Source organism: Rousettus aegyptiacus, unplaced genomic scaffold (assembly GCF_014176215.1).
Source record: "Rousettus aegyptiacus isolate mRouAeg1 unplaced genomic scaffold, mRouAeg1.p scaffold_m13_p_7, whole genome shotgun sequence".
In the NCBI taxonomy this organism is placed as follows: domain Eukaryota; kingdom Metazoa; phylum Chordata; class Mammalia; order Chiroptera; family Pteropodidae; genus Rousettus; species Rousettus aegyptiacus.
The window spans coordinates 23187614-23208468 of record NW_023416310.1 but is presented as its reverse complement, the minus strand read 5'-3'; the positions used below and the strand labels follow the sequence as shown (position 1 = coordinate 23208468).

General features: G+C 41.6%; 1 protein-coding gene across 5 annotated transcripts in view; it reads right to left on the bottom strand.

The window, feature by feature from the left end:
• TMEM178A (transmembrane protein 178A) overlaps positions 1–20855 on the bottom strand; it is a 46921-nt gene that overhangs the window by 15966 nt on the left and 10100 nt on the right. For all 5 annotated transcript variants that reach the window (XR_001596578.2, XR_001596579.2, XM_036224285.1 and 2 more), the window contains one exon: positions 164–277. Coding sequence is in view for 3 of the 5 variants with exons in the window: in XM_036224285.1 (XP_036080178.1) it covers positions 164–277 (114 nt within the window). In the remaining 2 variants the exon portion in view is untranslated. The remainder of the gene's footprint in view (positions 1–163; positions 278–20855) is intronic.

Sequence of the window (20855 nt, the reverse complement as noted above, 5' to 3'; positions counted from 1 at the left end):
ATAGTGAAATGATTCCCTAAGACTCTAACCAGGTCGAATTGGGCCCAGAGGCTCACATGTGATCAGTGTAGCATCTTTCACTCCAAACCTGAGAGGACTGATGGGAATATTTTCATTCAGAAAGACACTATTTCCAGTCTGAGCCTCTCCCAGAAATACTCACGGAGCAGGTGCCATTCATCTTGTTGTATTGTCTTGGTTAAATTGAAAGGAATGTTTCGTAAGCGGATTGGCTGTGAAAAGTGGTACTTGATAGCTGTGCATCGTTGCGCAATACCTTGAAGAAAACAAGAAATGCGATTTGCTAGTCTGTGCATTTGTAATAGAATTCTGGAGCCCTAAGGCAGAATAATGTATTCTAAACAGGCTGGAATGGGGGAGGGGGTAGGAATTTCTTGATTATTCTCATTAATAAAGGTAAGTCAGAGCAGTAAAAACCTAACACATGAAATAATTTTTTAAATCACTTTTTATTTTTGAATATATTAAATTTGATAAGAATCTAAACTCCCCTAATTGTGTTACAACACTGAGTATGTAATAACTAAACACAAAAGTCCTCAAGGAGAAACGGCCTAAAAGTATACAGATGGTTGGGAGAAATCAGCTTGAAATATTAACACAGATAAATGACACATGTCTGAATTTGATCCAATGTCTAACTCTCAAACGGGTTGCATCAAAAAGTTCATTAGGAAGTGCATTATCTGGAAACTGGAAGACACTTTTCCATAAAGACAACCTTCAACATGGTGGTTTAGGCAGTGAGTAAATCACCAGGCAACCCACAGGAGCCAGCTGATGTAATTCTTAGATATGACTTTCACTGACCTGCATTCTGGCTCCTGAGAGAAAAGATAATATGGAAAAATCTCCTCCCTTTCTTGGTTACATGACCATCTTAGGCACAATATTTTGAAATGGGCAAGTGTACCCATTGCTTTACCTAGTACCTTCTCCTGCCCTCCCTCCCAACTCATATATTTATTCCATAAATTAATAAAGGCCTGTTTTCCCCCTTAAGTCTTCTGAATCTCATAAAAGTATCTACCTTTTGTCAAATTAAAATACAACAAAACTTCCTTCTTTCACTGTTGAATCATCTTGGTCAGTTGTTTTGAGAAAATGCAATCTGATTAGATTAACTTTTAAAGAGATGTGAGTGAGTGTTAATCCTTTAATTCTGGCAGCTGTTAACGAAAACATTCTCATAGATGCAAGTAAATCCCTAATTGGTGGGATTTGGGTAAGCATAATACTTAATGCTGGAATTGGGGGGTAGACTGGGGAGAAATTTTTCCCCGAGACCAGAAGAGCTGCCCCTAGAACAACTCCTGTGCTAGGGAAATGTGTAGTCTCTTTTACGTCATTGCAAATATCCTCAGGGCCCAGCTCCTCCACGGCTCCTTGGTGGGAACGGGCATGACCCCAGTGGGCAGGGAGAGTAGCAGAAATGAGGTGAGCAGCCGGCCCAGTGCTCTCCCGCTTCCCCAGGGGAATCTGGCAAGTGCCAGGAATGAGGTAAGCAGTGCACACATCACCAAGTTACCTTTCCTTTCCCACTAGGCTCCCAGGCTAAATTTAAACTGACAAGATCCCTGAAATGAGATGAGAAAAGAAGTAGGGAGAGTGACAAGGTCTGGCCTGGACAATAACAAGCAGTCCTCAAAGATCTCAAAGTCTGGGAGTCTGGTAGCGAGCCCAGGGCTCCTCAGCTGAGTTTGCAAGAAAACGTTCTACAACCCTGGTGTTCTACTCCCTTGGAAGATGATTAGAGACTTCAGGCAGAATTAGAAGAGAAAGTGGGAGTGAAGGACAGATCGGCATGTGTCAGAGGCCTGCCATCAGCTGCTTTATTTCCTTGTTCTTAGGCACTTGTTCCATGCCATAGCAGAAAGTCTAATAGCTTCAAAGAGGAAAGTGTATTATTAACATTTGGCTTCCCGCAGCATACACGTAAAACAGACAAAATGAAATTTGACAAAAATCACACAGGAAAAGACCTGTAGTTGCTTGATGGCTTGTCAAAGACAAATTAGGGGCTTCTGATAAAAGGCAAACACACACACACACACACACACACACCACACACACACACACGCACACCCCATGGTGGTAAGACATAACATCCATGCGATGTTATGTTAAAGGGTGATACTGTGAAAATCCACAAGGAGGCATTAGACTCAAATTTTTTCAAAGCCACGCATGCAAACTTGGAAATTAACTGGCTTTCCGGGTTTAGAGAGTAATGAATCCGGCTCTATGAAAAGGAACACAAAAAGCATGATCTCATTGCACCAGATGGCATCACACAATGGGGGGAAGAAACATGCAGAGGGTTGAAAAGAACAAGTTGTGTTCTATATTTAGTGATTAATGAGCTTCTTAAAGGGCCAAGTAGAGGCACTTGAATGATGATATAAACCATAGAATAAGATCTATTAACATGCTACACAGAGGTTAGGGATGGAGTTTGTGGCCTGGTGAATTTCTGCTGTTTCTGGTGCTTAGAGAGATGAATCAAATCCCAGGCTAAGTCATAGAAACCCATACTCTGGGAGAGAAAGGTGAGTAACAGCAGAAGGTTCTGTAAAAAGTCATTAGTGCCAGTCAATGAAGAGGCAGTATATGTGGTAGCTAAAGGCCTTGCAGTCAGATACACTTGGATTTGAATCCCAGCTGTGTGACTTTTGGCAAATTACTTAACCTCTCAGAGCCTTCTTCTGTTTAAAAGAGGGGGAATAATGGCAGATACTTTATATGGGGTTATTGTGAGGAATGAAAGAGGAAATTCAAGGACTTAGCATAGGATATGGTTCACTCTCAGCACTCAATAAACATCATCATTTAATTATGACTTATCTCTTGGCACCCACTCCCATTCACTATATAGAACTATTGCCAAATACTAAGAGTCTGTACCCTAAAGGGGCATCACAAATTAACCCGGGCAGACACATGAAACAGCTGCCCAAACGATGGCCCATCAATGGCTCTCCTGTTTCCTCTGCACCCTCACCACCTCGGGGCAAAACACCCATCATCATTTCCCTCCCCTATTCTCCCCACCCTCCAATGCACCCTGCATGCCTCTGCTAGATAAAGCTGTTGTGTGAAGATTTGAGGCCTCTTGAGCCCCAGCTACCCATCTGTAATGGAGAAGATGAAAACCTTTCGCCTTTCAGATTTTCACTACATCCACCTACCTTTTACAGTATCATTAACTTAATATATTTCTTTAAATTGATTACTATAATAGTTTTACTTGTCATAATGTAATTATATATTTATTTAGAATTATGTATTTCTTTCGAAATTAATTGCCACATAGTAAGTGCTACATAATGGTTTATTAGGTAGCTTTAATGCTATGCCAATGTGTCAGCTTCCACACTTAGGCAAACAGAAGGTGAGACCATCCATCTCTAAAGGTTCCAGAGAACAATACACCTAGGTTTCCATAGTCAGGCTCTGCCTTATCCCTGTCCAGAAATATACCGTCAGCTCCCCCACTGAATCAAACACAGGCTCTAGGTCCCTATTACCTTCCTTCCCTTACCTCAATTACTCTTACCTATGACTGATGCCCAGCCTCCCAGACATGTGCCCTGGCCATAAGGTACTCGTTCCTTCCTCTGTGTACAGCCCTCGCCTTGGAACAATCCAAAACAGACAACGCCCTCCAGGTTCACATTCAAAAGACCTTCCCCAAACACAGGAGCCCATGCAGCTAACTCCCTTCTCTGGCTTCATTTTAATATTAGAGGTCAAGCCACACTGTCTGGCTCTTGGTTACTTAGTCTTTGTCATTTCCTAATAAATCTGATAGTCTGCTTCCCTCTGAACTTCCCCAGTTCCTGAAGAATTGAGCCTCACTTCTTTCTGGGTCTGTGACGTTTAAGAGATGTCAATAACAACTGCTGACAACAGCAGTATAACTGAGGCTTCAGGTTCTCCAGCAGATGAAAGGGTCAGTGAACAGTCTGCATTGTTTCCTAAAACATTTCAAAGGCAACTTGGAATTCCATAACTGACCCGCGGGCAGAAAAGCAAAGAACTCTTTTCCTATCAGCTCTGCCCGCACACATCCTAGTTTAAAATGAAAGCTCAATCATAGGGTCATAAGGCAAGGTAGCTGCCATGTTCTTGTCAGAGAGATTTAATTTCAGAGCGAATTGGGTACTAAGCAGACAAAGGAAAATGTTTTCCTCTCTACCTCTTGTCATGGGTATGAATACCCTCACTTAGATAAATAAACCAAGTACAGTAAGTTTAGCAGCTTAATGCTCTCTTTTAAGCTTCAAATGACCAAAACAAGTCCTGAAAGTGAAGCTCCCGAGGGCAAACTTATCATCAAATCATCAAGTCTCCAGAATTGAAAGGCGAGAAGTACAAAATAAGTAAATCCAGAGTGACACTGTTCAGTAAAACTATAGTGCAAGTGACATAGATAATTTTAAATTTCCTGACAGTCATACTAAAAAAAAAAAAAAAAAACAGGTGAAATTAAGTTTCACATATGTTCTTTTAACATGCAATCAATATTTTGAAAATTATTGAGATATAATTATTGAGATATTTTAAATACTTTTTTTCATACTAAGTCTTTGATATCATGTGTGTTTTCTACTGATAGTACATCTCCTTTTGAATAAGTCTCACCTCAAGTGCTTTACAGTCTCATGTGGCTGGTGGCTATTGTAGCTAAGACAGGAGATTTCCAGAGGAAGGTGAGTAAGACTCCTGTCAGAGTAGAAGCAACTGAAAGCAAGAATGTTTCATGAAGGATGTATCTGAAAGGAATAAAAGTTATTCTTTGGATGTTCTCCATAATATACTATCGTGTCCTGCTGTAACTGTTTCTTATTACTAATACAGAATCAACTTCTTGGTAGTGTGAAGCATTAGTATCTACATTTACTCTATATTCTCTTCAGAGCGAGACAGCCTGGATTTGCATTCTGGCTTCACCAATCACTAACTGTGTGCCCTTGGCAAGTTACTTAACCTCTCTGAGCATCAGTTTCCTCGACTATACTATATGGACACTGATAGTTCATCTATCTCATAGAAGGAGTAAATGAGACACTTATATAATACTATTAGTATTAGTCTCTATTACTACTGTTACTACTACTTACTACTACTGCCACCATTATTACTACTACTGCTACTTTATTTATCTGAACAAACCCAGACAATTGGACTATTTCTTAAAGTCAAGACTCAGGCAAGTTCCATGAACTATAAATACATCATCTCTAGGGAACAAAGAGGGAGGATTCAGTGACAAGTCTGACTGACTCAACCTGTTGTGGTGATAGTAAACATCATTGCAGGAAGTTGGTTATTTTTTTTTTTAAGTGGCAGTAAAGAAAACTAGAAATAATAGTGCTCAAACAGGCCCGAGCTTATGCGAAGGTGGAAACTGTCATTTGTTTTAGGTTAGTGGATGACCCCTGGTTTCCTGAATTGAGTTTTAAATTTCCTTTAATGTAGTTATGATTTTGTATCTACAGTAACGAGTAATAAAATATTTAAAACTTTAAAGCCAGAGATCCTCAGCTTCTCAGAATCTTCATGGCGTAGAGTCCGTGACTCAGCTGATGGGACGGGTATTCACGATTGGAGGCTAAGGAGGGGGTGTGATTTGTGCTGCTTATGGGGGATGTCAGCCCAGCTGAGTGCTCTCTGCTTCCCTCTCCCTCCCCATTCCTCTTTTCTCCTACCTTTTACCTTCCCTCTCAAGCAGGAGATGCGAGAACCACAGTGTGGAAATTCTTTTTTCCTATTCTTTTCCCTCCACCTCAGAGTCGCCAACGTGGGAAAAGGGATATAATTATGCCATTGGATGATGCCATTCCCTCTGTGGAAGGCAGACACCGGCGAGAACTGACACCCCAGCCCATACCTTGTTCCCTGAACCCCGACTCTGGTGAAACTGAATACAGCCATCCGTGCAGTGTGTGTTCAGACACAGCACACTGTGGTGTTTCCTCCCCACAAGGGAGACCAAGTCACAGGGATGAGGCCAACAGCTGTTGCTGGTTATTCTTGCTCTGGTCACAACATGCTGACCTCAGAGAGGTCGATACAATCTGACCAAAAGCTGTCTTCATGGTCCATGGGTCTAAAGCTGTTGTTAATACACACCGGAAGTTAAAATCTCCCGGACCCAGGAAGGCAAACAAACAGTTTGGGAAGCAAATTTAAGCTTTCCTCCCTCTCTATCACAACTTTTTAAATTAATGTGAACATCAATGAATACGATTTCTTTAATCAAAGGTTAAGCCTGTGTACTCTCAAATTCTGGGAGAAAGTTGGGAACATGGTTTCTTTTCCCTGCATTTAATATGTACATATAAGAAGCAGCATGCAAAGATGTAAACTAGAACATTGGCTTTGGAACCCTGCCGTGTGACTTAGCAATAAACTCAACTGCTCTGAGCCTTCATTTCCACACTTGTACAATAGGGGTGACACAATCTCATAGAATTGTCTGTCACAAGGACTGAATGAGATAATATATGGTTGACCTTTGCACAAACAGAGGGAAAGGGGTTAGGGTACCAACCCCCTCCTAGTAGAAAATCCATGTATAACTTTTGGCTTTACAGTGAGCCCGTCTCATCCCAAATTCAACCAACCACAGATCCTGATGGAAAACAGTATTTTCAATCTGCAGTTGGGAAACCATGGCCGGGAATGGGGAAATACTCTTTTCTATCCCTGGTTGGTTAAATCCAAGAACGGGAAACCCATGGATAGCAGAGCTGACTGTATTTTTTGGGGGGAAAACCCGCATATAAGAGGACCCATGCAATTCAAACCCGTGTTGTTTAGGGGCCAGCTATGCTTGTAATTCCACCTTCACCTCCAGCATTGGGAGAAAGAAAATTGCCAAGTCTCAGTGACTACATTTTTGCCATCAAAAGTCAATCATTTATTCTTTCTTTCACTCATTCATTTAGTCATTCGTTCAACAAACATTTATTTAGCAAGTACTTTTAAACAGAGGACCTACTTTCTGAATTTAGACTATAACATCACAAAACAAAAAAAAATGAAATAAGTGAAACTAATTGAAACTCTGAAATGGAGATGGAGAAAGGAGGAAGACATGGAGAAAAAGAGAAGGGTGGAGAGAGACAGAGAGAGACCGCCACATGATGACCTACAAGCATGGAAGGCTTTAGCAATTTCCCAAATACGCAAAAAAGAGCCACTTACTGGAGAAAGACTGCCCATTTTAGAATGAGTTGGCAGTGTTCCAGGCAAATTATCCTTTAAAACAATGCACTGGTGGCCCCTTCCAGGTGCCTTGATAGAATCCTTGTAATTGAGCTACACTTTCAGAAGTTTGTTTCGCTTATGAAAATGAACCCTGGATCAAACTGAATTGACTAATTACTACTGTACATAAAGATTAGGAAAGCAATGTTTGGTAGAGCTAATTTATGAAAATATAGACAAGGGCAATAGCTCTGCTCAGACTGTAAAAAAAAATTTAAATATATTTGCTATTGTGAACAATGTTCTCATGTCCCCTTCACCAGATGGGCTGCCGGATTTATGAAGGGATGTGTCACGGACACATATTAAGATAAATGGAAAGTAGCGGCCCCTTTAAAGCAGCCTGTGGGATCTAAAGAGAGGGCCTGTTCTATAGCTGGCTCTATAATTGATCGAGTTACACTCCTGGGCTTTGATAGGTTATGGAAATGAGATCAAAAAATAATATTAACTGATTTCAAACATGCTCTACTTCTTCTAAGTCATGATCGAGGCTAAGCAATCATCAAGCAAAACTGACAAGTCTGAACTTCATTTCCTTTAACTTCTTCAGTCCACCCTCTCACGGTTAAGTGTCATGGTAGGTACCAGGACAAGAAGTAAAACCTCCGAACTGAATGGTGATCGAGGATTCACTCCAACAAGAGCAGAGGATGGTGCTCACCACCTTCCAGCTGCAAGAACCTATGGCAAAAAGAAGCCAAACCCCAAAGCCATTTGCAGCAGGCAGAAAAGACGACAGGGTGGGGCCCTCTGCTTTCAGCAGCCTTTATCACTATTTCCCATGTGTTCTGGTTCCGCGAACAACTCCATGGGTGTTGCTAAATCATGACATAAATCCAAAGCAGATAAGCACACTTTTGAGACCACAAGAACTGCGTTAGTGCAGTTACAGGGAAAGGATAATCATGCACTTATTTATTATGTAGCCTCTTACGCTGTATTCACAGTGCCTTCTCACACATCTCTGTAAGTTACACAGAGCAGATAGTCTTCCCTTTTTACAAATAAGAAGAAGGCACAGACCACTTAAGTCACCCACCTACGCCCAAATTACTGAATAGTAATAATAATTTACTGAGGGCTTACTACGTGCCGGGCTCTATGCCGAGAACTTGACTCACATTTCTCCCATGAGACAGGTTCTATCATTACTTCTGGTTTACAGAGGAGGAAACTGAGGCTCAGAGAAGTTAAATAATCTGCCTAAAGTCTCACAAGTGACAGAGCTGGCGTTGAATTTGCATGTGCCTCCAGAACCATTTCTTAGCTATCTTAACAGAGTTTGTCAGATGAGGATATCACTATGATTGTATCTGATCATGCCTAATTAGTCTTCTTAAATGGTCAAGGACAAAGCAGGCAGGCAAGGACCGACATGTGGCATTGCTGTTACTGTAATATTAACTGCATATTTCCATCCCGTTTGCTCTCGTTCTGCCCTCTACCCACAAGAAGCAGAAACAAGGACTCCAGGAAAGCACTGTCATCCATGAAGACTCCTTTCCCTGCTTGCTGAGAGCAGGTTTTCACTTGCCTAAAGTCCCGACTGGGGCAGAGGAATGGCTGAGGGAAAAGAAGGTGCTAGAAGGATGGAAGCAGGGAGAAGAAGGGGGGAGTTCACCTCCCTGTAATCCCAGAGCCCTGGACACACAGGAGCCCAAGAAGGTTGGAAGTAGGGTGGGAGAGTGGTTAACACCTAGAGCGAAGACAAGAAAGAAAAACCTCACCTTCGACCAAATGGAGCTGCTCCCTCCTGATGAGAATCGCTCTACGTGTGGAGTAAGAACTGCCCCCACACACACACACACACTGCACACGCAAAACCGAAGTCCCCATTCTGCCTCCTACCAGAATTCACCCACTTACCCACATAGTTAAAATAGTCAAAACAACCATCAGGTGTTTGAGCCTGAAATATAAATACTTTTGGTCCAATTCCAATGACAGCGTGAAGGGGAGCTGTGATTCTGTTTACCACCTGTGTTTATCACACCTAGCCCTAACGAGTCCTTGTTGGAGGACAAAGCGAGGATGGGATAACTCAGATCTATATCGTACTACCTTTCCCATTGTACATTATCACACACACACACACAGAGCCACATTTCAGCCCACATCTCATCAGACATGCCCACGAAATATTTCCAGCCCTAATTTTACACCAAGCAGTATGAATGACAGACAACTGGGCGTAAAAAAGAAAAAGTGCCAATAAGCAGTTTTACTAAGCATCACTTAAATCAGCCATTTGGGGATACAGCACTAAGGACCGGAGGGCAGACAGAGTGTAGCAGAATCACAAAACTTAGAGGTTAAGGGCCTGCAGCCAGCCCCCATTCACGCTGGGGGTCGGCATCCCCGCCTGCTGCCCCTCAGGTGCCTCCTGTCTCCCCTCCACCTGCCCCCAGGCCCTGGGCTCAGTGGCCTCTCCCTTCAGCCATCAGCTCAGCTCAGCCCAGCACATTAGCATTCTTCTCACTCCCCTCAGCCCAAAGGGGAAAAACTTCCAGCTGCCTCTTACTTAAGGATCACCCTCGGCACCAGAAGTCTGAGCCTGTGCATGACTGACAGGGAATACGTTGATAAGGGATGGGACTGTTCCAAGTTTCTGAAGGATAACTAGGTAATTAAAAGAAAAATCTAATTTTAGAAACTTCTGAAGAAATTCTTTTAAACTCTCTGGCAACAACCTTTATGGATTACTCTCTTTACCAGTGACTTCTTTTTGCCTTTGTTTGGTTTTCAAAGCCTGGGGCTAGCTGTTCCAGGTCATGCCACAGTCCTCAGCCTCCTCTGCTGTCACTTACTTACACCTGGACTGGAAGCAGAAAGGCCACTTCCATTTCCTCGCCAGGCTCAGAAGTACCTGAGTTTTCTGAAGTCTGAGCATCTGGTGACTGCCTGCCTGGGAGCACTGTGCCCTCTGAGGCCCCTGCCCCTACTTGTGCAGAGCGATGCAAAAGGTCTCAGAGAGCATCATTAAATTCCAGAAAAGCACAAATGTGCACAGATGAAATCAGCCTCGCAGCGCTCCCTGGTTTTGGCTGCACCACTTACCTGCCTGGCTGGTTCAAAGCCACACGATGAGCCAGCCAGCTGCCAAAACGCATCCCGAGACACTGCAAACAAACATGTGGGATGCCACAACCACACGCCAAGAGGTCCATCACTTCCTACAGACAGCCGGGACCAGTGTGCTCTTGGTTCCACAGCCTCTCCCTATCCTGGAGGTTGGCTTAACATTAGATTAGAACCCTACCACCTGCTGAGTCTTAGTTAATCTGCAAATGAGGCTGGCAATACCATGTCATATGGTATTCCAAGGACTGTAAGAGACCAGGTACTCTTTATGCATGATCACCTTTAATACATGCTTCCTGCTTCACCCCAGTTGGTCACATCTAACTTAACTGTTGAATAACTTAAGCTATTGGACCTTGTGACTTTCCCCCAATCCGATCCCACATATAAACTGAATAGAAACGAACACAGTGCCTGCCCTCAGAGAGCTTAAAGTTTAGTGAAGGACACTGGCATTATAGTAGCACTAACGTGTAAAATTACAGCTCCGATATAAAGGAGACACACGCTGTGCCCTGAGACCACAGAACAAGGGGCAGTCCAAGGAGGCTGCGGTTCCAAGGATGAGAAGGACTATCCTTGTGGGGCAGAAGGAAGGGCGTGTACAGGGCTTTGAAGAGGAAGGCCTGGGGTACAGAAGGGCTAGACCCTGGAGGGCCTGAAGGCAGGTCGAGACGGTTTCTATGGTGAACCCCAAAGGAAGTCATTGCAGATAATAAACAAGGAGAAGACATGATCAAAATTGATTTTTTAAAACAAACGAGTGGAAAACACCTCATTCGTACGGAGGACAGATTGTAGGGGGCCAGCAGTCATTTAAGTGAAGGAGATATGAAGAGGCCACAACAGAACTGCCCAGAGAGATAGGTTCCCAGGGAGGGGAGGTCAGAGGAGGCCTCCTGGCGGGTCGGCCAGGTCAAGGGGCAGGAGGTTTGATGGCATTAGGGGAAGGAACGGACATTCCAGACAAAAGCAAAGATATAGAAGGAAGGAGTGTTTACAGAGACCAATGGACAGGAGGCTTGGTGTTGTGGGCCTATCAAGTGTGAGACAGAGAGTGATGAGAGATAAAGCACTAAGATGGCAGGCCGGTAGGGACCAGGAGGAAGACGCCTTCGCTTCCCCGACCTGCAAGTCCGCATCCAGTGAGTTATCAGGAGCCACAGAACGGTTTTAAGCAGAGAAGTGACATGATCGAGTTTCATTTTAGATAGATGATTCTATCAGTTGTGGGGGAAAAAAAGGCATATAAGGAGATATGAGAGCTGGGAAGATTCATTAACTAGAAGGCTATGCACCCACCGTTAAAATATTGTGCAGATATTAAAGATGATTAAAGTTGGAAGATTCTCGTGGCTTAATCTGAGATACAAAGCAGTGTGCATCATATTATCTCAAATGTGTGCTCATGTATATATTTACATAAAGATTGAATGAAAATTAATCAAACTTTTAATAGGGTTATGTAACTAAGTTGCAGGGTTATAGATGATTTTTGTTTACCTCTTTGGAGTTTTCTGCATTTTCTACAAGGAGAATGTGTTTATGAAAGTTTGTAATTAGAAAAAAAAAGATTTAAGCTACATGAAGTCACCATGGATGCCCCTATCAAACTGAGAGCGACAATTTAGTTTGCTAATGCCTGATATTTAGTGACCCTAAATCATAAACCACAAGATAAATATCATTCTCTCTGTGTTCACAGAGAGGAAAATGAAAAACAGGGAAGCAGAGTGATTCATTTAACATGACACGAAGGGCTAGAGGCAGAAGTAGACAGGAACTAGGTAGATGCATGCACTCCTCGGCTGGTTCAATTCTTTTTGCTGAGAAATTATTTGAACAGAATAGATCATGCACAATCCAATAATTAAGATAGCCAAAATAATTAGAGGCAGTCCAACGGACTGCATGATTATCAGTCTAGATCAATAAAGAGAAAGTCAATCCACAGCCTTGAATAAATAAGGCCGCAGGCTATGCTGCTACAGGGACTGTTTCAGAATCCTGTACTTAATTATGACAGTATTTTTCTTGAAGTGAGGAGGGGCCAGCATGAGAGAAAGGAAAAAAGCGGAAGTTGCTTTCACACTGTGGCCATCCTCATCCATCCCGACTGTGTTAAAAGAGAAGATAAAGCTACCGTAGGGAAGAGGCAGGAGAACTAAAGTGTTAAATCAAGCTGCATTCAGAGACTGCAATATGCTGATCAGCCCTGCAGCCAGGCCAGGAGGACACCTGCAGAACAATGGAGGATTTCTGCTGGGATTGCTAACAACCTATTCCCCACACCTGTGAAGGGGAAACAGGAAAAACAGTCTTTAAGAGGCTGCCTTACACAAAATAAAATAAAATCATTCATTCCCTATGGCTAAAACCATGGAGAACCTGTGGATTAAAGGCTGGGAACTGCCAGCAGGCCTTGCACAATACAAATTCTGCCTTTTCATGCTACATTCTCTTCCCCTTCCCCTTCCTCACTGTATGTCCATATCTCTAAACTAACTCAGAGGAACTAAAGAATGATATACAAACTGAATTCCCTGATCAGTGTGTGGGGGGGTGGGCAGGGGGGGTAGGTTGGGAGGTTCTTTCACTGTCTTTTTCTCGGTACTCTTTACTCGGCCCTCGTCTCTCAGGCTCTCTCACTCTGTCTCTGAGGGGAGACCACACTCTGTCTGTGGAGCGTTACCTCTTTTCTAATGAACTTTCTTCTGATTCCTACTTTGGCGTGTGTGTTGAATTCTTTCTACACTCTCCGCCAAAGGACCCTCTTCTTCTCAGTGCCGGGCTCGGTCCCCCGACTCGGGGACATGTGCCCTGTCCTGCATCAAAGGTAGCACAAGGGGTACACAAACGTGGCACACTGAACTCCCATGCCAGAAGAAGAAGTATACACCGTCCCATTCCTTTAATTTATCATTTCTCCACATCTTCCCATCACCCTCAAGAGCTACATGAACACGACACTGGATAGAGACGGAGCTCCTGTCCCTCTCCTAGGCAGTTGTGGTCCCAGAATAGCACTGGGCCTGACTGCTTTTATTCCATGTGTACCCAGAAAACACAGCAAAGAGTACCTCACGGGAGACTGGCTTATGTGACAACTATTTTTATTTATTAATTTTAAAACTTCAGAAAAGCTTAGAGAAACCCAGAGATATTTTTATAGCCTAATATAACATTCTTGGCTTCATTGGACGATGAGGTGAGACTATGGGGAGGGAGGATGGAGGAGGTGGGAGGCTTTCCAAAATTGCCAAGCTTGCGGATTAAACAAGAGCAAATTAGTCAGCGTCCAAATTTGTGCTGAAATGGACAATACTGTATTTTGCAAGCCATAAAGTAGCATTTACATGTAAACACACAGAAAATGAATAACCAATTTACATTTTCTTAATCTCTGCAAGTGGCCCTGAGGATCCATGGGATAACAATTAACTAGAAATTCAGCATCCATTTGCCCTAATTCAATCTTGCCCAGCAAATCTCCCAGTATCTGCTTTTTCTAAAGGAAGTAGTAATGGCTGTCAAGCCAAAATGCCTCACAAATGAGACCTGGCAGGGCCTGTCAATCACCTTGACACTCTCACAGACCTGCCCATTTGTCCTCCTGGTGACCCCTCTCTATTTCTGAGCCCTCCTGTAGTCCCTTGGGCTAAGTCATTCTTACCCTGCTCTCATTCTCATTCTCCCATAAATGGGAAGTGCCATGTACCTTGATATTGTACTTACTGGAGACTTACTTATTGCAAGCCAGAACACCCCAAAGGTCTCAGGCAATGACCAAGTCTTCCCTCAAGTCCCAATGTCTTCACTCACAGGAGTACCTCCTGAAACCTCACCTAGAGACTATTAACCCCAACTTCAGACCTAATTCCGACTTGCTTCATCTACAGCCCCCTGTTCCTAGCCCATTAGGTGCACCGAAATTGAATATAAAAAAGGACAGCTAGAGGTAGACAATGGAAGCGGAAGGAAAAGATATTTTAAAAAGTAGCAAGCATTTAAAAAAAAAATCAGAACAAGCACAATCATTTTTTTAAAAAGACAATAGACTGTGTCATTTAGTTTTGAGGCAAATAGTTCTATACACCTCTATATTTCCTAAGGGTACCTACATATTACTTCATAGTTAATCATGATAACTTTGAGTCATTAAGCCAAAGTTAAATTTAACACTCTCAGTTTCAGAGCGTTATCCATCCAGTTAAATAAAAACAAGTTTCGATGCACAGAAAGTAAGATTTTAGCTACACTCTTTACTTTCTGATGCTCTAAAAAAAATCATGAAATGTAATAATTTGGAAAACTCGGAAATCATGAAGTCTGGCCCTTTATTTTTAAAATGAGAAACTGTGATCTAGAGAGACTCAAACGACTTTCCAAGGTCCTATATGCAGCAGGAAGAGCCAGGACCAGGCCTATAGCTCCTGGTGCCCAGGGCTCCTCATCTCCCCCTACCACATAGACGCATGCCCCTCTGTATACAAATGGTGTTTAGCAGCAGTTCCAAAGTTACTCTCCTCCATCACATATTACTCAGGGAACATATCTTCTTTGTAAAAACTGGTTTGAATTTTGTGGAGTGATGTGCTGTGTACATACATTTTACCCATTTTAGTCATTTTACCCATTTTACCTTTCTTTTAACAGATCTATTTTCTCTCTTTTAGACAATCTCCTAAGTAAGTGTTCCATATAACCAAAATGATTACGACGGCCAAAGACGAAGTGATATGCTCAATATCTTGATCATATACATATCGTCCGGATGTCACACTCTGGCTTTCTCAGTGAAAACTGGCCTGATCCTGTTGGGGATGACATGGATGACTATCTTGTCTACCTCATCTCTGCTTTGTGTGGAAGGATTTAAGTAAAAACAACCGGTCCAATCGAGCATCAAAAGGTGAACAGCAGATCTGCCATTATAATCATTGCCATGGATAGCTAAAGAGGTTACCTGGGTATATCCTTTCTTCTGCATAAAAGAGGAAATTTGAGGTCAAGAAAAGATGGACCATGTTCAAAATTTCTGAATAGGGCTTTCAGTGAAAGTAACTATTATGCTAATTACACTATGTGGCAAGCCACCTAAAATGTCATTCAAGGAAAAAAAAAAAAAGAATCTAAAATGAATAATCAAGATTCATAGTATGAATTAAATTAAAATGATCAAATATAACTTCCATGGGATTATTAAATTTAGAAAGCACATCTCTAAAACTTTTGAACAAAATGAAGCATAACACATAATTGTAGACTTCTCATTTACCTCATGTGGATTATGAGTAATAAATACATTCATGAAGGAAAGGAGGAATAAACCTAGAATTTCATCCTGTAGTAACAAAAAAAAAGAATATGATTTTTTTCATCAAGATCTTTTCAAAACTTCTTCATAGAAATTTAAAATGAGTAAGGAAGGCAAAATTTAGATTATACTATGCAATTTTCCAAAAGGTATGCCTTTTTTTTCCTCTCTATTATAAAATCTAACTCCAGTTCCTAAATCAAATATAACTTATTATTACCAGTTCCCTACGAAATCATCTAAGAAGAAAAATATATGTACAGTTGAGTGCTTGCAACAAAATGGCAAAAGTTGCTCCCATAGAAAGAATTCCTGGAATAATTTAGAAAGTCCTGCTTTCTCCTTGGAAACCCTCAGGAGCAAAAAAAAAGGAAATTAGCAATAAGAAAGCAAGTCACATTCAAAATGGCAAAGGAAAGATATGTGCATGAACAATTTGAAAGGAAAAGGCTCTCAAACTCGGATTGTCCTAATTCTTACCTGGTTCTAGAGAGAACTGACCTTTTTTTCTCTCCTTACATTTTGCTAAGTTAATTAGGCTGCTGTTTTCTGGGCATTCTATAATTACAGCCAGTTAATGCTGCCAAAGACCAAACAGGTTACCCGGATCTAACCTCTATTATTTACAATGAGAAAATGAAGATCTGGAGGGGTGAGGTGACTTGCCCTAGGTCACATAGCTATTTAGTAGCAGAGGGAAGATGATGCCCTGAGTCTCCTGACTCTTGTCACCTCAATAAACTGCAAAATAAACTGGCTGGAAGGGAGATGACTTCGGAATGCCAGCAAAGCCACTGGTGTCTTGGAGAGCTAGCTCTCCTTGAAGAGTGAGAAGAGCACTCTAGTACCCCACATGATTCTCCAGGCTTTTTCAGTATACAAGAACCTCCCTAGAAACAAGGCTGACGCAGCAGCAGAATAACTCGGTGAAGAGCCTGATGAAGGGCAGAGACCCAGAGTCTCTCAGCAATTCATTCCAGCTGGTCTGCTTTCTGGCCAAAGGAAGTATGTCGTTGGACTTGCAATAATTTTATTGGGGAAAAAAAAAGAGAGAGAGAATATTTATATTTAATATGCCATAATGGAAAGACTTAGAATGAACTTGACAAAACGCCATCTATATATTGAGTTCCTAGTTATTTGAAAGTCACCCTACTAGGTCTTGTAAGGAAAGAGAAGCAAAGGGAGGTAGGGACTTTCTATGGAGATAAGCAGAAAGACAAGAAAACCTCAATAATAATATAATTCTTTAGTTAAGGATTCAGAACATTTTATGAGGAAAACCCCCCCCATAAAGAAGCACTCTATTAATCCATTCATTAGTTGATGCACATTTGGATTGTATCTGCCTTTTTGAAAATGTGAATAGTGCTGCTATGGATATTCACGTAGATTTTGAGTTGCTGTTTCCAATTCTCAATGTATTCCTAAGGTTGGAATTGCTGGATCATCTGGTAGTTCCATGTTTAACTTATTGAGGAAACCATCAGATGGAGATTTTTAATAAAAGGAAAGATATGACAAGGTGGTATTTTAGAAAGATAAATGTACCTATTAGATGCTTAGAGAAATAAGATCCTATAGAGATAGTTCCTCAAAGACCTACCAAATAGCTGCTCGTTTGCTTCTTCCTGCTTTCCTTTCTTTTCCTGCTTGCTCTCCTGCTTTTTTCTTTTTTCTGTTTGAACCTTCAAATTGGCATGCAATCTGGTAGTCCAAATATATGTCCACCCACATACCTTGTGGCTCTACACCATCTTCTGAGGCTTCTGTGCTGAAATCCTGCTAGTGCAGCCCATCTGCAACAGTTCAGATTATTTTCTTGCTTTAGATTTCTTGCTCTAAAGAGTTACCAAGCTTTAATAAGTAGGCTTCTTGGTTTTAAATGAGAGGCCCAAGGGGAACACAGCAATTCTGTCAGGAAACGTGAGGTACCCTGCAGTGTTCATTCCTGCCAAGGTGTCTGGGGTTCATCTTAATACACTCTCCCTCCATCCCATTCCTCCAAACACAGAGTCATATGCTGTTAAACAATCACTTCTTCAGGTGGCCTTCCAGGTTTGTGATTTTGAAAGCAAACAATTCTTTACAGAAATTTCAAGGATTATTCAAGCCCAATTCAGACACAAATAAAGAGGCTTTTCTTCAAGTTAAAATGGGTTAGTTTCTTAGATTTTGAATATGTGCCTCCATCAACACAGGCAATAGCAAACAGTGATTTGTTCATTTTCTTTCTCAGAGTTATTATAGTTATAGATGCACTTGGAAGTCACAAGTCCAAGGATGAGAATGAAATATGGTATTGTCACTGTTGTTCTGCTACCAAAAATTAAAAGAAGTAATATTGTGGGGTGAACAGATTTTTATAAACTGGCTTGGAGACGGGTGGGGGACAAGGCGTGTTCAGAGTAGTGCTCTCCATGAAGCTGTTCTCTGCACTCCCACTAGGGGCGGGGTTGAGGAGACGAAGTCCATGCAGCAGAGGAGCACCAAACAGTGGGATCACCAAACCAGAGTATATTAAATTTATAGCAACTGCACTATCGGGTCTTAGAGTACACTGGTATCCACTAAAACACATGTTTTTGAACATTTTACATTCCATTTAAATTTAAAAATACAATTATAAATAAGCCTCCTTAGAAACAACCATGCTGTCTCTGGGTCACTAGAGATTAAAGAGTTGCAAACAGCTCGTCAAGAAGCAAAGCACAGGGCTTTCTGGGAGCTTCCATGTGACCAGGAAGGGTAGCAGAATATGCCACCCAAAATAGGCCACTTTGGCATAAGGATTATTGTGAGCTGACAGCAATTGAGAAGTCGATACAAGAAAAGCTCTCTGTCCTCCTCCTATTGGCTTAAAAATAGGACATAAATTTGCAAAGATGTGCCACCCCCACCCCACCACCAGTAAAGACAGAAGTTAATCATCGGAGACAACTCTAGCCCCTCAGTAGCCCAGAGACAGTACTAGGGGAATCTGCATTTTAAACATTGCTAAAACTAATCCTCGTCTACCATTAGTTTCCCCCACATATTTGCCTTCCCATAATTCGCCAGCTCTAAAAACTCAAAGTATTATTCCTTTGTCTTGTCACTTCTCTAAAAATGTATTTGTTCTTTTGTTAAGGTGCTACTTAAGCCCAAGCTTTAACCACCTCTTTGAGTTACTCATCTCTGACTACTCCTATGTATATTTGCATAATGCCTATGTTAAACTTGTTTGTTTTTCTCTTATTAATCTGTCTTTTGTCAATCTAATTTATGTGGTCCAGGCCAGGAAACCTAGGTGTGCAGAGGGAAAAGATGTTTTTTCTCCCCTTTCCTCATCAGGGCAGGATGTGGAAAGAGAACAAAGTAAATCTGGAATAGCTGGTAGAAAATCTGGGTTCTCCTCTCGGTCTTGATTCACTATGAAATGACCCTAGGTTAAGACAGGACTGCCATATGAACTTGCCTGTTGTGGCAGGTGCCATGCTTTCTTAGCTAACAGAAGCCAGTTTTTGTTCAGGTGTCAGGCAGCCAGGTGCTTCCTGGAAAAACTGGGTGCTTCCCCAGCACCTGGAGGGAAGCTTTATTGGTCTTCGGGAATTATAATAATTTTATTCCATTTGCCAAGGATTGGTTTACAAATGGACATGTGACATAATTCTGACTAATGAGACCTGTGGGAAGTCTGCTAAGAGACTTCTGGGAAAATTACATTTATTGTAAAAAGTTCACAAAACCAGGGCTTGGCTTTCTGGCTTCCCAGCCTTTGAACTGTTGCTGTGAAGGCAATGACTCACGGAGCTGCTGAGAACAGGGAGAGACAAGCCTGAAGGCAAATCAGCCATGTTGGGACTACTAAAGCCCAACAGCATTGAATTTTTAATCAGCCCTGGTCCAGGTTTCCTCTGCCTTCTTGTTATGGGAGATAATACATTTTCCTTGTAGGTTAAGCCATTTTTACTTGGCTTTTCTGTATTTGGCACTAAATGATCCTTAACTGATAAACCCAGCTACGTGAGTGGATAAATGTTTATCGAGCACTTTATTAATTGTATTTTTAAATGTTAGACTCATGAGTCAGATTATATGTTTCATACCTAATCAGAAATGCTGCTGTACCTGACCTTTTCAGAAATAAAAACAACTCCAGAAAACTACATATATGGGAGAATACTTGGCTGGGAGGAAAAAAAAAAGTCTGCCATTTTCACCTGCACATAGAACTAAAAGAGTGCTAAAACAAGAAGCCTGCAATGATTTAGAGATGTTCTAAAAAACAAGGATGCCACAAATTTCCAAAATGAAAATCTGGGGCTATTAGTAAGAAGCGTTTCATTTTCCCCATGGCACAATCGAAATATTACTGCAGAATCATCTGTAAGTGTGGTTTAGAGAAGAGGGAACCACTTTACTTAATGCCTCTCAGGGGTTCTCAGATGTATTTATTTCAATAACTCTGTCACATTTGGACTACGACCTTTTATCATTTCTCCTATCATTTAAAAAAAAAAATTCCCAAATTGAGTATGTTGGAATCAGTTCAAAAGACTAATAAGTAATGAGTTATTTATACAGCTCCCAATTTTCCAAATCAATGGTGGTACCTGGGATGACTTTGGGGGACGGAAACACTCATGCTCACAATATCCATCAGCTCCCCTTGCAATCCTCGCCCCTAAAAAATACACAATTTAGATAAAGTCTCCACTGGCAATCAGGGTGCTCTCTCTAAGCCTCTTCTGTACAAGATTGAAGGGCTTCTCCCCACCCAGATGAGAGACTGTTTTAAAAATTAAAACCGATTTAAGAGTATGCTAATAACAACTTCCCCTCCCTCACAGACGTTCTGATAATATGCTTTCAGAAAGAAAAGAAGGGGGTTAGAGTTAGACACTAGAAATTGCATGTAGTTGACAGGGGTTTGTATTGGAAGTGAAAATTGTCTATCAAAGGCATGATAGTAAAAAAAATGGTAAGGATCACTGCTCAAATTTCCTTTCAACTCTATGAATCTTTAATTCTACATGTGCTTACCATTTTTCTCCTACCAAGTTGAGTTTGTTTCAGTAAGAAAAAGTAACACTTGAGAGGGAAAAAAAAAAAAAAAAAGGAAAGAAATACAACATGGCTTTGATGCTTCTTTGGTGGTCATCTTCTGGCTGAATTT